At 42.1% G+C, this 15294-nt stretch overlaps 1 protein-coding gene across 1 annotated transcript; it reads left to right on the forward strand.

Annotated features, from left to right (window-relative positions):
• Nucleotides 1–2874: 2874 nt before the first annotated feature.
• On the forward strand, nt 2875–11178 carry slc41a2a (solute carrier family 41 member 2a; the record flags this gene model as incomplete). Its single annotated transcript, XM_083973548.1, has 10 exons — nt 2875–3094; nt 3358–3465; nt 5676–5747; nt 5858–6002; nt 6912–7058; nt 7190–7337; nt 8352–8431; nt 10533–10664; nt 10769–10917; nt 11002–11178. Exons 1-10 carry the CDS (start codon nt 3014–3016, stop codon nt 11176–11178), a joined length of 1239 nt encoding a protein of 412 aa, XP_083829674.1. The 5' UTR covers nt 2875–3013.
• Between the last annotated feature and the right edge of the window lie 4116 nt (nt 11179–15294).

The raw sequence follows: 15294 nt of genomic DNA on the forward strand, positions 1-15294 counted from the left end.
CGTCAATGGTCGCAAGTCCTCATGGGAAATTGAGTCCACAGAAGTTGACAACCAGTAGCCTAGATAGATAGATAGATAGATAGATAGATGGATGGATGGATGGATGGATGGATGGATGGATGGATGGATGGATGGATGGATAGATAGATAGATAGATAGATAGATAGATAGATAGATAGATAGATAGATAGATAGATAGATAGATAGATAGATAGATAGATAGATAGATAGATAGATAGATAGAGAGATAGAGAGAGAGAGAGAGAGAGAGATAGATAGATAGATAGATAGAGAGAGAGAGAGAGAGAGAGAGAGAGAGAGAGAGAGATAGATAGATAGATAGATAGATAGATAGATAGATAGATAGATAGATAGATAGATAGATAGATAGATAGATAGATAGTAGGGGTGGGAATCTTTTAGGCTACTATCTCACGATTCGATTTGGTTCTGATTTGTGTGGTAGCCTATAGGCTATTGATGATGTGTTGATGAAAAGAAGTGATCACCGCCGACTAACTCCAAACACTCCACCTTCTCCAAACTAAGGAATGCAACTAATCAACAAAGACAACCTTGATCTTTCTGGATCATTTGCTTTCTGGCATTTAACCTCTTCACCAAATCGATAACTTTTGGGCTACCATAACCATATAGGTCAACAGAAGAAGATTGCCCTTGACCTAAGGTTTCAGCCTTTAGGCTAAACAAAACAATCATCAACTTTCTCAACAGACCAAATTGCTTCTAGGCAGGATATGAAACCCGTGAAGCAGAGCATCAGTTCAGAAAAAGCACACAAAGAAGAACATAAGACAGTTCAAGATATTACGTAAAACAAAAAAGTTCAGGTGGATAACACACTACAATAGATAGATAGATAGATAGATAGATAGATAGATAGATAGATAGATAGATAGATAGATAGATAGATAGATAGATAGATAGATAGATAGATAGATAGATAGATAGATAGATAGATAGATAGAGGCAGATTTTCTGTTCCAATGGTCTCACATTTGGGCTGCTTGTGACAAAACAGAAGCTGCAATCAGAACAAGAAGCAGATTGTGAGCAGCCAGAGGCTTTCCCAAACATGTTGATATGTTTTTGATGTTTCTAAATATTTTTGGAAACCTTGTGAGCTAAAACCAAGAGGCACTTCTGCTCTTCTCCTGAAATCAGCTCAAAGTTCAGACTGTGAGAAAGATAATATGTTTGTCTCCAACCATGAGAAAAATCATGTGTGTTACAGGGTAATTTGTGGCCAGGATCGAAACATACCACATCAAAACTTGTGTCTACATTTTACATGGAGTGAATGTATGCAGAAGCAGTAGTTGTTAAAAAATAATGCATAGGCTACACCCGTTGTGAAGCATAAAACAACCATAACAACTTTGCTATATTACACTCTTGGGGCTATCTCAGTTTCTGCTCTTAACAAAGACCTGTCAAATATGTGTGTATCCTGCCCTTTTACCCATGCTGTCACTTTATTTGAATATATTCATGAGGCATGGGGGTGAGAGTGAGAGTTATGTGGTAAGTGTGAGTGTGTTTGTATGGGTGTGTGGAGGAGGGGTTAGGGTAATGCCACAGTAAAGACTCGGCGCACTATTCGGAGGACGACAGAGGTCCACGAGGAAAAGTTAAGGTCAGCAGCCAAGTGTGAGAGCAGATGCCTCTTCTTTTCCTATGGTTTCAAATTGAAGGTAAGGGCCTTTCCTTTTTTTTCATTCCTCGCTATGTTGCTCAGACTGTCAAATCAAAAAAATATTCTCACAGGCTACTTCTCTTGCATGACATCTCTGTATTTTCAAAGAGAGAAAAAACACACCAAGACAAGTTCGGCATCACAAATCAATCAGATAGGAGAACTAAAACTGTATCTTGGGTTTTTTTCTTTGGTTTCAACTCTAATGGTGATCTCAGATAGTGCCTGACTGTAGAGAGACTTTCACCATAGCTCTTCTAAGTTTCCTGACTTGCTTTACGTAGCTCTGTGCATCTTACTGTGCTGACTTTCTCAAAAGCAGCTGCACAGGACTCCTCACAGATAACATTAAACACTTAGCTTTGAATAACTTAATATGTTTTGGATCGGAACAGTGTGCTGCTTGTAACCCAACATGCTTGAGATTACCATCAATAGGATTATCATCATAATTGAAGCTTTTTTTTCAACAGGACGAAGCAGATTATTGAGATAATTTGATGCATGATTGTTTTGCACATTTTGATGCACTGTTGACAGCATTTTTGGAGACTACATTCATCCAGTTCCTCTTGGTGACCTCAGCTTTTTCGTACCTAACCATCTCTTAGGAATGTCGGATAAAGTGCATTGTCTCTGTCAGACAACATAGCCTCAGTGTTGCTGATGGGAAACATGCATGAAGAATGATAATGCAGGCAATCTCTGCCATCAGATGACTCTGAAACAGCCTCATGCAACAGCAGTACGTCCCACATACCAAAGTTGCACACTTGATTTTTCATGGAGGTGAAAAAATTACAGCTACAAGTAATGTAAAAACTACCATACATCCACCAACTCTGATTCTTTTTTGGCTTATTTCTGCTTCTGACAGTTGTTTCTATTGTGTATTGTTTTTGTTACAGATATTATTTTTGATGTCTTAACCTCTTTAGGAAAGGTCATCTGTGTGTGACCAGTGTGGGAGCCATTCAGGAGCAGCAGGAGTAACATCCTGCAAAAAGTCAACGTTACACCATGGTTGTCTCACAGTCAAAGGATAAACAACAGCCCACAAGCAGCCAACAGTACGGGTCAAACACACCCTTATCCCAACAATCTGGAAATCCAGAACATTTCAGCTCTAATGGGAATATTTCTCCAGTCAACTCCAATCACCAATATGAGTCACAGGCGTACACTGAGACAGACTTTCTGCTCCCAAAACAACTTTACGGCCTGTCAAGGATCAGTGAATCTTTGAGGGCAAAGGATGCAGAACGCCCAGTTGCACCCGAAGAGTCCATCTGCTCCATGGTCCTGCAGATCCTGGTGCCATTTCTACTGGCAGGGCTTGGGACCGTCTCTGCTGGGATGCTGCTCGATTTGGTTCAGGTAAGGAAACAAGCATACAGAGAACACATTCAGATTATATCCAGTGTGAAGTCCTCATTTCTTGTCTTTTCAAATGTCAAACATTCTCATATTGCAGATAAGTAGAGAGATAAAATGAGGGGAAGACAAATATAGAGGAAAAATAGAGAGGAATTGATTTAGATCAGATTATGGGAATCAAAATATTCTGCTGAGATCAGTTAGAGGAAGCATGGGAATTATAAGATTGATAAAAATCATTATTGTGTGTGTGTTCATGGCAGAACTGGGATGTATTCCAAGAAATCACAGAGCTCTTCATCCTGGTCCCTGCTGTCTTGGGCATGAAGGGGAACCTGGAAATGACTCTGGCCTCCAGACTCTCGACCGCTGTGACTATGTGCATGCAAACATACTCACACACATACTTGTCTTATACTACAGGGGATCTGTCACTGACATACTGCATTCCCAACGCACTAAACCACCACAACTAAATCTCAGAGCCCAATCCCTAGCCCAAACCTAATTCTAACCTTATAGAGAGAAGAGGATGAGAGAGAGAGAGCTATTTGCAGAATAGACAACAATTTAATGAACTCACAGCCTCTACCATGATGCACATAGGAACTGCCCCTTGTCAATAAACTGTTCATTAAATTGTTGTGGAAAATTTGGTTCTGCCTATAGAGAGTCAAAGAACAAGACTGGAGAGGTAGCATGCACCAATGTTTATTCTCTATAGAGAAGGGAACAGAACACAAAACTACACAGCAGATAGCAGTTCAGAGTAGTGCCCCCAGAACAGAGATTGCAGTCCCTTATATACCCCGCTCTGTGTCTCTGGTTCATTACTACAAGTGATATTAGCTTTCCTAGGCAATAAAACAATTCAGGATGTAATACCCCACACAGTAAATGGTGTTGTAGCCACCCCAGTTGTTGTTTTACAGTACCTATAGGAATTTACAACCTAGATGAGTTAGTAACATCCTGGTTGTTGCCTCTAATGGGTTTAACAGGTTTACTACAAGGTTTAACTACAACTACTTCAAAAGACTACTTCACTACTTATTACAAGGAGAATACTAATGTCAGTAAATTTCCACCACAAAATATACATAATCTTGAGTACAAGGCAACAATATTAATTGTCAACATAATAAATTATAATAAATTATAATACATTCAATTTTAAAGTAGGCTATGGTATGCACTGGAACAAACAAGTGAATAAATAAATAAAGGAGTTGCAAATGACTGAACAATACAAAAAAACACCCACAGCTTCTTTCTCAGAACAATATTTTTGCCCTGTTGCATCATGGGTGTGAAACTCCTCACAGAGCTGTGAAGACCACAGCAGCACTCTGACTTGCAGTACAAATTAACGCTAACAGCTGTACAACAATTCAGCCTAGTCTGATGCTTCCTGGAAAAATATATAATATATGACATTATAATCCTCTATTTTTCCATAATATATCATTCATTAATCTGTTAAATTATATGGTATCATCCTGTGTCCTATACCCAAAACAACTAAAAAACATTGGCTTTGTTATGATACACAGTACATTTTCAAATCCATCCAATTTTTGTGCTACAAATGCTTCCAGGCCCTAAAGTGTGTGTTAATCAACAATTAACAATAATCCTTCAAATGCACCATTTCCATTTGTACAAGTTACATTTATTAAATACGACCAGCTTTTTTTTTTTTTGTTATTTAGCATTTATTTTAAATTCATTGCTGTCAGTTCCATGTTTTTTCCCCTCAAGTATTATCTGATGTTCTTCTTCTTCAGTGACTATATAAAAACAATCTAACGTTAAAGCAGAAGTAAGTGATATATTTGTTTTAATATAAGTCTTAAATAGTTATATCTTCCGACAGCAATCACTTACATAGAGTGTTTGGACCGAAACACGGGTCTGTCAGTCCCTCTGCTCTGCTCTGAGCCGAGGAGAAAACATTTATCGTATCCTACAGTTTTTATCCAATGAGGAGAGAGAACGGCATGCAGAGCTGTGTGTGCAGCCAAGGGACGCCGTGAATGTGGCGACGCAGGGACGAGGACTGTTATGGTGCGTTCAAGGAAACTCGTAACTCGTGTTTTTCCGTCCTGTGAAGTTGTATCAGTTTGATCTGGTACGAGTTCACAGGTCGGAAGTTACGAGTGGCCGTTATAGTGACTTTCACAGGTAAAACAGGTCGGAAAAACATGAGTGGGTTGCCTGGAACGCTACAAAATCGTAAGTTGTGACTTGAAGCTGTAATTTACGATTTCAAAAGCCTGCCTGGAACGCAGCATTAGCGAAAACGACCGGGCCGCTTACTTCTGCTTTAAGTTATTTCTGCTATAAGGATCTATTTTTTTCCCCATTCAGCTTTCCACTTAAAAAAATCCTATATACACAAGCTTTCCATATTTTCTGAGATTGTGTTGTGTCCAGTATTTATCTATTGAAGGTCAAACAGCTGTCCTGGAGCTTTTAATCATATCACATGATCCTCATCAATTAATTGAGTTTGCAAAATGTAAATGCACATTTTCAAACATCCATAATTATTGAGCTATTATGTGTCTGATGTTGACAGGTGAACACTGGGAGAATGGACTCTGCCAGAGAAAAGTGGATGTTGATTGTTGGGAACCTGGCGCTGAAGCAGGTTCGGCTCACAGTTCCCTTTTTTCCCCACCATTGCCTGTTTTTCTGCATAATTTCATTGCAGTCCACTGAAAATTGTGAGTGTTTCTCATCACCACTCTGATTTCACAGCTTCAAGCCACAGTGCTGGGCCTGTTAGCCTCCCTAATGGCGACCCTCTTTGGCCTGATGGCAGAAGGAGAGATGCCCTTAAATCACATAGTGCTTTTGTGTTCAACCAGTGTTTCTACTGCCTTTGTGGCCTCATTGCTTCAAGGTAACAACACCATCTGTCCTCAGCCTGAACCACTGTCCTTTATCTTTACTTCAGTGTGAAAAGCTTTTGATAGGTGCAAAGATCCAGCTACGCACACCAGCATTACACTTGCTAAAACATTTTGACATCATAACCTTCTCCCTCTCTGCTTTGCCCATGACTTCAGAACTCATTATGTTTTATTCACCATCACACATACAATATACATTTACAGGTGTTGACCTCCTTGTCTCTGTGTCCATCCCTTCTGTCCTTTCTCTGTTTACTCACATCATACAGCCCATTATCAGTTCTTTCTTTTTTTCTTCAAAGTCATCCCTTGTTCTTTTTCATATAGGAAACCCTTATAATAGCTGGGGAATATAAATCTTTTCAGAAAATGTTATGTCTTGTTAGGTTATGTGACCTTTTTTCATGATAGAATATTTTCTAGAAATTTGAATATGAAAAGATAAATTAATATGTATAAACACATACAGTATGGATGGATAAGTGATTTTATGGAAGTGAAAAAAGATTAAGACGGGGCGTCGTGTAGCTCAGTGGGTATAGCAGGTGCCCCATATAGGCTATTGTCCTTGCTGCAGCAGACCTGGTCCGACTCCCCTGGTGGCCCGTTGCTGCATGTCATTCCCCTTCTCTCTGTCGCCCCATTTCCTGTCAATTAAAGGGCTGAAAAGCCTAAAAAAATACTTTATATATATATGCTATATATGTAAAACTGAGGAGTTCACTTGGATGAAGGGTTGCAGGACTTTTCTTTTCTTTTTCTTTTTTTTAAAAACTCCATTTAGGTTAAAACTGAATCAGGGTAGTTTTATCAGCTTTCCACCAGACTAACACCCCCAGGACATTCTTCACTGTCACCTCATTAATTAAGAACCTCACCTTGTCTTTAACTCTGTGAAGGCATTATCATGGTGGCAGTGATCATTGGCTCCAAGCGAATGGGAATCAATCCTGACAATGTGGCCACACCCATGGCAGCCAGCTTTGGGGATCTCATCACTCTCGCCTTGCTGGCCTGCTTTGGTCAGTGGTTCTACTCTTTCACAGGTAAACAAGGCTAAAGACACACACACACACACACTGAGCCAGAGGTTGTGCAGTTTTCACTTCAGACCAATAGATGGCACCTGTGTCCCTTACGCTTTTAGAAAATGGATGATGACTTTTTCTCTTCACAGACCAGTATTTCTATGTGCTATACCTGTTGGATCTGTTGTTGTTATGCCTAATCCCTCTCTGGATTGTCATCGCCTCCAAACACCCGGCCAGTCACATCCTCCTCCGTACAGGCTGGGAACCAATCATTACAGCCATGGTCATTAGCAGGTACTCACCACAGAAGTTAATAGATACAGTTCAGGCCCTAAGGTTAAACCATCAAAACCCTTTGGTCACTGGCAAAATACTCATCGTCTGTTGGAGGCTTGTTATTCTGTTAGATGACTTTGGGACTAGTCATGTCAGTCCTAACAGCACTCAAGAGTCAATCCTCTAATAGTGTAGAAATAGCGGTCATGCAATTGCCACACATATTTGATCACAGCCAATTGATGAAAACATTTATGGTGAGTTCACATAGTCAGCTGACGCTCTCAATGTCACTGGCATCTCACCGCCTGCCAGCTCCAGCGGCCAAAGGGGCGGGACTTTCAAGCAGCGCCGAAGATGTGTCCACTCTCAGTTTCTCCGCAACCGGCGGCGACGCTCCTCATTTGCATAAAGTTGAACTTCTCTCAACTTCTAATTTGACGCCCTCGACGCTCCGGACCCCCGTCGACAGTCGGTCTCCATTGAAAATGACTGACTTCTGGCCGCTGCGACGCACAGCTGGCCCCCACACTTGTGACCCCTGACCTCTGGCAATCTCATATCAGACAGTCATAGGACAAGATACGGACAACAAAGCAAATTAGGGCAAACAAAGGTTTTTCAGATGTTATCCTAAAGGAATTTACAATAGGCTACAGTAATAAGACACATAACTTGTGTTTGCCCTGTCACACACCAGTGTTCAAAAGGACTACAACGACTGCATCAAAAGAATATTATAGCCTATAAATATTTAGCATAGCTACAGTAGCCACTCCACACAAAGATCTAAATACAGGGATGCATACATGTTCAAACTGACTCAGTTCTATTGATTTTATTAAAAAGGTTGTATATCTAACAGGAATTAAACAAGATAGAAAAGCTATTTTTTAAACTTCTGTTTGGTAATTTTCTCTTCTAGACTCTCTCTGAGAATTGCAGATTGTTTTTAATGAGCTTGTTAATGTGTAGAGTGTCACTTATATGTAAAGCTTTAATAAAACATGTTGGTGGTTTCCCCTCTTCTAGTATTGGAGGACTTATTCTGGACAAGTCTGTGTCAGACCCGAACTTGGCAGGGATCGTAGTTTATGCTCCAGTGATAAATGGTGAGTTGTTAAAAAGTTTTTTTTTGAACATCTGAATGAGTTTTTAATAAAATGGTACAATGCAAATCCTTAAAACTAAATCTGTTATGATACACAAATCAGTATCCTTTAAACTCGCTGGAGGAAGCACAGGAGGAGAATGTCTTAGGATCTCAATTATTTATGGTGATCTCAGGACTTCACTGCACTGACACTCTCAAGGAGATCCACACAAATGTCACTCCTCCACTTCAAGACTCTAAAGAAGAGACAGGGAGAGGGGTGGTCAGGTTGTGTTGGTCAAGCTGTGTTTTCAGTTTCAGGTGTCATAGTTATGTCAGATGAATTGTCCTCTAACACAGCCATTCTCAACCTTCAGTCGATGTGACTGGAGGGGACGAATGAACGACATGTTTCTTGGCATGCATTTGCTGACCTGGGCATTGTTTCTTAATAAATTAGAAAAACTTTTCTTATCATTCCCCTTTTCCGTGCATGGTTGAAGGAGATTGGCTTGCATCCACGCTCCACTCGCTCCTGCGCCGACATGTCCTCACATGTCATATAAACCAGTCCGGGTGTGTGGACACCGCATCAACTCGCCACCCTATTTAAACTCCGTCACTTTGTTTTGTTCTTTTGCCCTGATGAAAACCTCCAGGTCGAAACATTGGCCATGGAGACAAAACTACAGCAGCCAATTGATTTTTTCAGTGCAGGGATCAAGAACTAAAAAGGCAAAAAAAAAAAAAAAACACCGCGGACAGCGCTGCGCTTTATCCATCATGCGTTCACACCGGCGTGTGTGTGTGTGTGTGTGTGTGTGTGTTTGTGTGTTGGGGGGGGGGGGGGGGGGGGGGCGGAGTCGCGGACAGCAGTGCATGTGAAATTACTTTTTTCTAGTAAACGGCCAGCGTAGCATGACTAGTTATAGGGGTTGTTTGCGGAGCTCTGCCCGGTGCTGATCGCCCGCGGCGGATGCTTCCTCCAGGACAATGCGCCGCGGGTCAGCTTGGAAAGGCTGGTGGACTCACGGCTTGAGTTTGCGCTTGTGAAAGCTTGTGAAAGCGCCCTAAAACTAATGACATAAGCAGCAGCAGAGCATCAGTAGCCTACCATCAGTAAATGCTGCAGCTGTGCCTATGGCATCTCGTGATCATGTGGTCTCAGGCTGACCATCACAAATTGAAGAACACAACAGGCGGTATTGTAATTGGCGCCAGGCCATAGATGTATAGAAAAGGCAATTAGCAAAACACACACACACAAGGAGGCTCTACACAACTCCCAGCTTCTACATCAGAGTCAGAGGAGCCCAGTCAGTCATGGGACTGGGGTGAGAGTGTGACAGATTCACAATGACAAGCAGCATCATTGTGGTGAAAAAAGGTTTTAGAAAACAAATGATCCATTGACTCGTTTTTAATTAGCAACCGGATCTGTTGGTTTTTAAACCAACCTCATGTGGTGTGGAACACTGACCTCTAAACGGTAAAAGAAAGACAAAGAAAGTGTATGGGGGAGGGGCCATGAATAATAATGCAACTAGCCTACTTACCATAGACTGTAAAGAGAATGGACGTAGGCTAGCACCCGTGAGGTCACACATTGGTTTGGGGGAGTCTGTTTAAGGGCATTTGAACTGCGCCCTTAGAGATTTTAGTGGGAGTGTACTTTCCATATTTGGAGGAGATGCGGCGGTTAGTCGGCCGAGAACCTGCCCACTGGTGGAAACTATCAAGACCAAAACCAAAAATTGTACCCGGCTGTAAATATGTTTTTTTAAGCTGTAACGTCGGCTATTTTAACATGGGGGTCAATGGAGAATTGCTCACTTCTGGTCCCAGCAGCAGCCGGAGAACTGCAGATTTTTGAACGAGTCAGTGGTATTCACTAACCCACGACTCCCCCTGTGTATAATTCAAAACACCATGCTCTAATCTCACAATTTAGGACAAATGTATCATATCCACTGTGACATCACCATGATGACCGTTTTTTCTTTGACTTGACGAGTGGAGACATTTGTGGCAATTCGACTGCTGCCTCTTTTGTTTTTGTTGTTGTGATCTGTAATGAACTCATTGTTAACCCCTCCCCCCACCATTTCCTCTCCTCTCAGGTATTGGGGGAAATCTTGTCTCCATACAGTCTAGTCGTATATCTACCAATTTGCATTTGAATTTCTCACCTGGAGATGTTCCTGAGGATCGTAAAAGCTGCTACAACCCATGCAGAACTTTCTTTGGTTCAGGTAACGATCAAAATATTTAAATAAAACTTTCACCCCACCCCAATGACCTACTTTGTATGCGACGGACAAGCCTTTTCTCACCTTTGTGAGCTTTGTCACGACAGGACCAAACCATCGATCTTCCCAGGTCCTGCTTCTTTTGGTCATCCCTGGTCAGTTGATCTTCCTACACACCATCCATCTGATGAAAGGTGGCCAAACTTTACCTAGTGCTCTCTTAACTGTTGCCTTTCTGTCTGCTTCCATGATTCAGGTGAGTCAGGCATGCGGTTATAATTTCCCCTACAGACATCATCAACTCTTCATCTAAAATAAATCTCATGTGTCTGTATCTCAGGTCTTCTCCCTGCTGTGCATAGCTGACTGTATGGTCCACTGTCTGTGGCGGAGGCGTAAAGACCCCGACAGTTACTCAATACCTTACCTCACAGCCCTTGGTGACCTTCTGGGGACTGCTCTTCTCTCTCTTGCCTTTCTCTTGCTGTGGTGTGCTGGTGACTCAGGCAGTGTGTAGGCTCAAAACAAGAGAAGACTGAAGGAAGAACAATGAAAGACAACAATATTTCTTGTGTCTTGTGTCTCATCATATTTTGGTCATCAATGCTCCTGTCACACTCTGTTTCACTGCCTGACATTATCAAAGGTTTCTGACACATTAGTTCCTGTCACATTGAAGTGGGTCAGTCTGTAGTGCAATGAAAAATGAGGTAGAAGGGCAGTGAGATAAATAATAAATACTGGATGAATATATCCATATTTATCCAGTATGTATTATTTATCTCATCTCACAGCAGGGTTGTATTGCAATATGTACAATAAGCAGGACATGGCAGTGACAATGGGACATGAAATGATTCAATGATGAGTAAGTGGGTGGTATGATATCAAATGGTTATTGACAAATGTTGATGACAATGTATGACTGATTCAGGTGTTTAGCAGAGTGATGGCCTGTGGGAAGAAATCTTCCAATCTTCTATCTTTCCAGATGTTGCTGCTTGATCATTTCCTGGTATTCAATCAATTTTGCATGAGACTGTGGACCCACCATGCTTCTTTACTTATTTTGATACTAGATATGTCTGTGGTGGAAAATGTGAGTGCGGTTAATGAACTTATTCCATAATGTCTGATCAAAATCATAAGTTATCATTATGTGAGAACAACACCATTGTTCATGGAATTGTAATAGAGACAGGAACCAGTTGGTTAGGATTACACTCATGAGTTATTTCCTCAAGAACTAACCAATCTTATAAAAAGCTCAGACCATAGACCATTGTTGGGGTCTTTATAATATTTTGGTTGATGAGAGGTTGTTCCAATTTCTGCAATAAAACCCAGTCTGCTGCAATGCTTCTCCTGTTGTCAACTGATTTTGGGAGTTCTCAGCAAAATCTTAAGGTAGGGCCCTGAGGATGACTCCAACATGAGTTAATGCAGGTAACGACACACAGTAATATATAAACTATTGTGGTATATTGATGTGTTGATGAAGAGAAGGAATCACTTGGACTCTCCCTTGGCCTGAAACCTCAAACCTTATATACGTTTTCTAAAACTCCACCTTTTTCCAATATAAGGATGTGTTTGACCAAGATGGTCAGACAAAAACAGGATCTTAAAGTAACATTGCGGAGTTTTCCGGCCTTAAAATAATGTTTCCAGACTCATTGCAATGGTAGAAAAATGGTTAATAGGATGAATGGTGCTGCCGCCGCAGCCTGAGCGGGGTCGCGTCGGCTGGAACTGCACTATGTAACTTCCCTGCACGGGTACGAAACACTGCCCCACCCTCCTCCCCCCTCCCCTCCCCGTCGAGGGAGAGACGTGGTGGGTAAAAGCGAAACTACGGTTCTCCTCCGGTCGTCGCCGCCGCCTGAAGAACATTGCCCAGAGAACATTGTTGTGAATGGACCCAAAGAAACAGCCTATTTTCGTGGCCTAAAAGAGGTTTTACCTGAAAAAAAATACACAGTTCCATTGTTCCCTATAATACAATTTTTTCCAGCCCCTCAAAGTGCAGGAAAACCGCAGTTTTTATTTGGAGCTAACCAACTGCTGATCGGCGGGCGCTAACCCTGGGCGGAGGGATACATGAGTTGGTTAGGTCCAAATAAAAACTGCGGTTTTCCTGCACTTTAAGGGGCTGGAAAAAATTGTATTATAGTGAACAATGGAACTGTGTATTTTTTTTCAGGTAAAACCTCTTTTAGGCCACGAAAATAGGCCGTTTCTTTGGGTCCATTCACAACAATGTATGTTGTAAATCTCTGGGCATGGCTATGGGCTGGCGTTGCTAACGGGAGGAGTGCAGAGAGTCTTCTACTGCAATTAAAGTACTTAGGGGCTATTTGTAGATCATACAACCCCACTTTAAAAAAATGCTACTATCGCTTTAATGTGGAGGATTCATCCAGGTTTGAGGTCTCTTCAGCCCAAAGTGTAGCATGCTGAAGAAGTTTTTTGAAGCTCAATCAGGAGCATTGAAGAGGAACAGGGGTATAATAAATACCTATGTGTCTCTGAAGGTGGTCTGTTTTCACACATGCAGTCACAGAGTAAACTGTGGTATATTGGTGTGTTGATGAAAAGAAGGGATCACCGCTGACACGTCTTCACTTGTATTCAAAAAAGAAGTTTATTAACAAGAAGAAGAACAGTGTACAAAAATGCCGAATCCTGGAGCATCTCTGGTCCAAAATGAGATCTCTCTCTCTCAACCCAAAAACCTTCCTTTTTATATGTTGGCTTATCTCCAAAACTCCACCTTCTCCGGACAGAGAGAAACCTCCCGAGACCAGATGGTCAAGGACCTTTGTCTTAACCCATTGATCTTTAGGCTTTTTAGGCTTTTTAGGCTTAGCTAAAAACCCCATATCCTGTATCCCATGTCTCTTGTCCATTAGAGAAGACAAACCCCATTTCCTGTATCCCATTAGAGAAGACATCCGAGTCATTAGGTCATCTTGGACCATACCTATCCCATTAGGTCAGATGACTACTAAGCAAATTGTGGAACCCATGAAGTAGAGCATCTGTCCAAACACTCCTTCAGTTCCAAACACATACAAAGAAGAATACATAATGATAATAACAAGATATTAAAACTAAGAACATACAATCATTTAAGATATTAAAGCAAAAGTACAGGTGGATAATACACTACAAAACCCTTGCAACTTACCACACAGAACTACAACAGCTCTCCAGGAGCCGGCTGCCGTCCAACCATTCGTCTTCACTCATTATATTGTTGCATTGTGCAGGGATGCTCTTGGGCGTTTCCCACCCATCAATGGCTGTCAATATCATTCCAACGAGGGGTATGGAGTGGGAACAATTTGTTTAAGCCCCCTTTAGCACCCCGGGTTTACAGATGAAAGCTGTGAGAACAACAAATCACCAACGTCCCCACACCCTATTGTGGGGAGCAAGGTGCTGCCAAAGCAAAATAAGTAAATAATTGAAAAGGTCTGAGGAATTTCAGCAAACACTAGATTTTCCAAAATGAAAGTTGGAAGTTACGGCCAAATCTTTTCAGGAATGTCCACAGGGGCTTGACTGCGTAGAGCAGTGGCGTGCACAGACTTTTTGAAGGGCAGGGGCGAAAAGGAAAAAAAGGGGCACCTAATAGCGCGTCCTCACCACTGAAGAGGGCACTTTAGCACGCGTTTTGGCTTCCCTGAAGGCACTTTAACACGTGTTTTGGCTCCCAAGAGGGCACTTTAGCACATGTTTTGGCTCCTAGATGTGGTTCCTAGAGGGCACTTTCAGGGCTGCCAAGTTTCAGAAAATGACAAGAGTGAGACTGTAGCGACATGGTGCGTTTGGCCGGCGACCACAGGTCGGCGGCGAAAAAAAATTTGGCCTTTTTAAACGTTGATTTGGCCTGTTTTATAATATCAATACCTTAAGACTAAAAAACATAGATGTGGCCTGTTTTAACACGTGTTTTGGCTCCCAAGAGGGCACTTTAGCACACGTTTTGGCTTCCAAGGGCACTTTAACATGTGTTTTGGCTTCCAAGAGGGCACTTTAACATGTGTTTTGGCTCCTAGAGGGCACTTTAGCACACGTTTTGGCTACCATGAGGGCACTTTAGCACACGTTTTGGCTCCTAGAGGGCACTTAAGCACGCGTTTTGGCTCCCAAGAGGGCACTTAAGCACGCGTTTCAGCTCCTAGAGGGCACTTTAGCACGCATTGTGGCTCCTAGAGGGCTCTTTAGCACATGTTTTGGCTCCTAGAGGGCACTTTAGCACACGTTTTGGTTCCTAGAGGGCACTTTAGCACACGTTTTGGCCCCCATGAGGGCACTTGAGCACATGTTTTAGCTCCTAGAGGGCACTTTAACACACGTTTTGCCCCCCATGAGGACACTTTAGCACGTGTTTTGGCTTCCAAGAGGGCACTTTAACGCGCGTTTTGGCTCCCAGGGGGCACTTTAGCACGCGTTTTTCAACAATTGGGCCACGAGGGGGGGCGACCGCCCCCCCCGCCCCCCCCCCCCCCCTGTGCACGCCACTGGTGTAGAGTGCCTGGTCTCTGAGAGGCTACAATCTTGGCCATGGCCAACTTAGAGTGTTAAATAAATAAAGTTTGAAATTTGATTCAGAGATGCTTTAAAG

Source organism: Trachurus trachurus (genome assembly GCF_905171665.1).
Source record: "Trachurus trachurus genome assembly, chromosome: 6".
Lineage (NCBI taxonomy): Eukaryota > Metazoa > Chordata > Actinopteri > Carangiformes > Carangidae > Trachurus > Trachurus trachurus.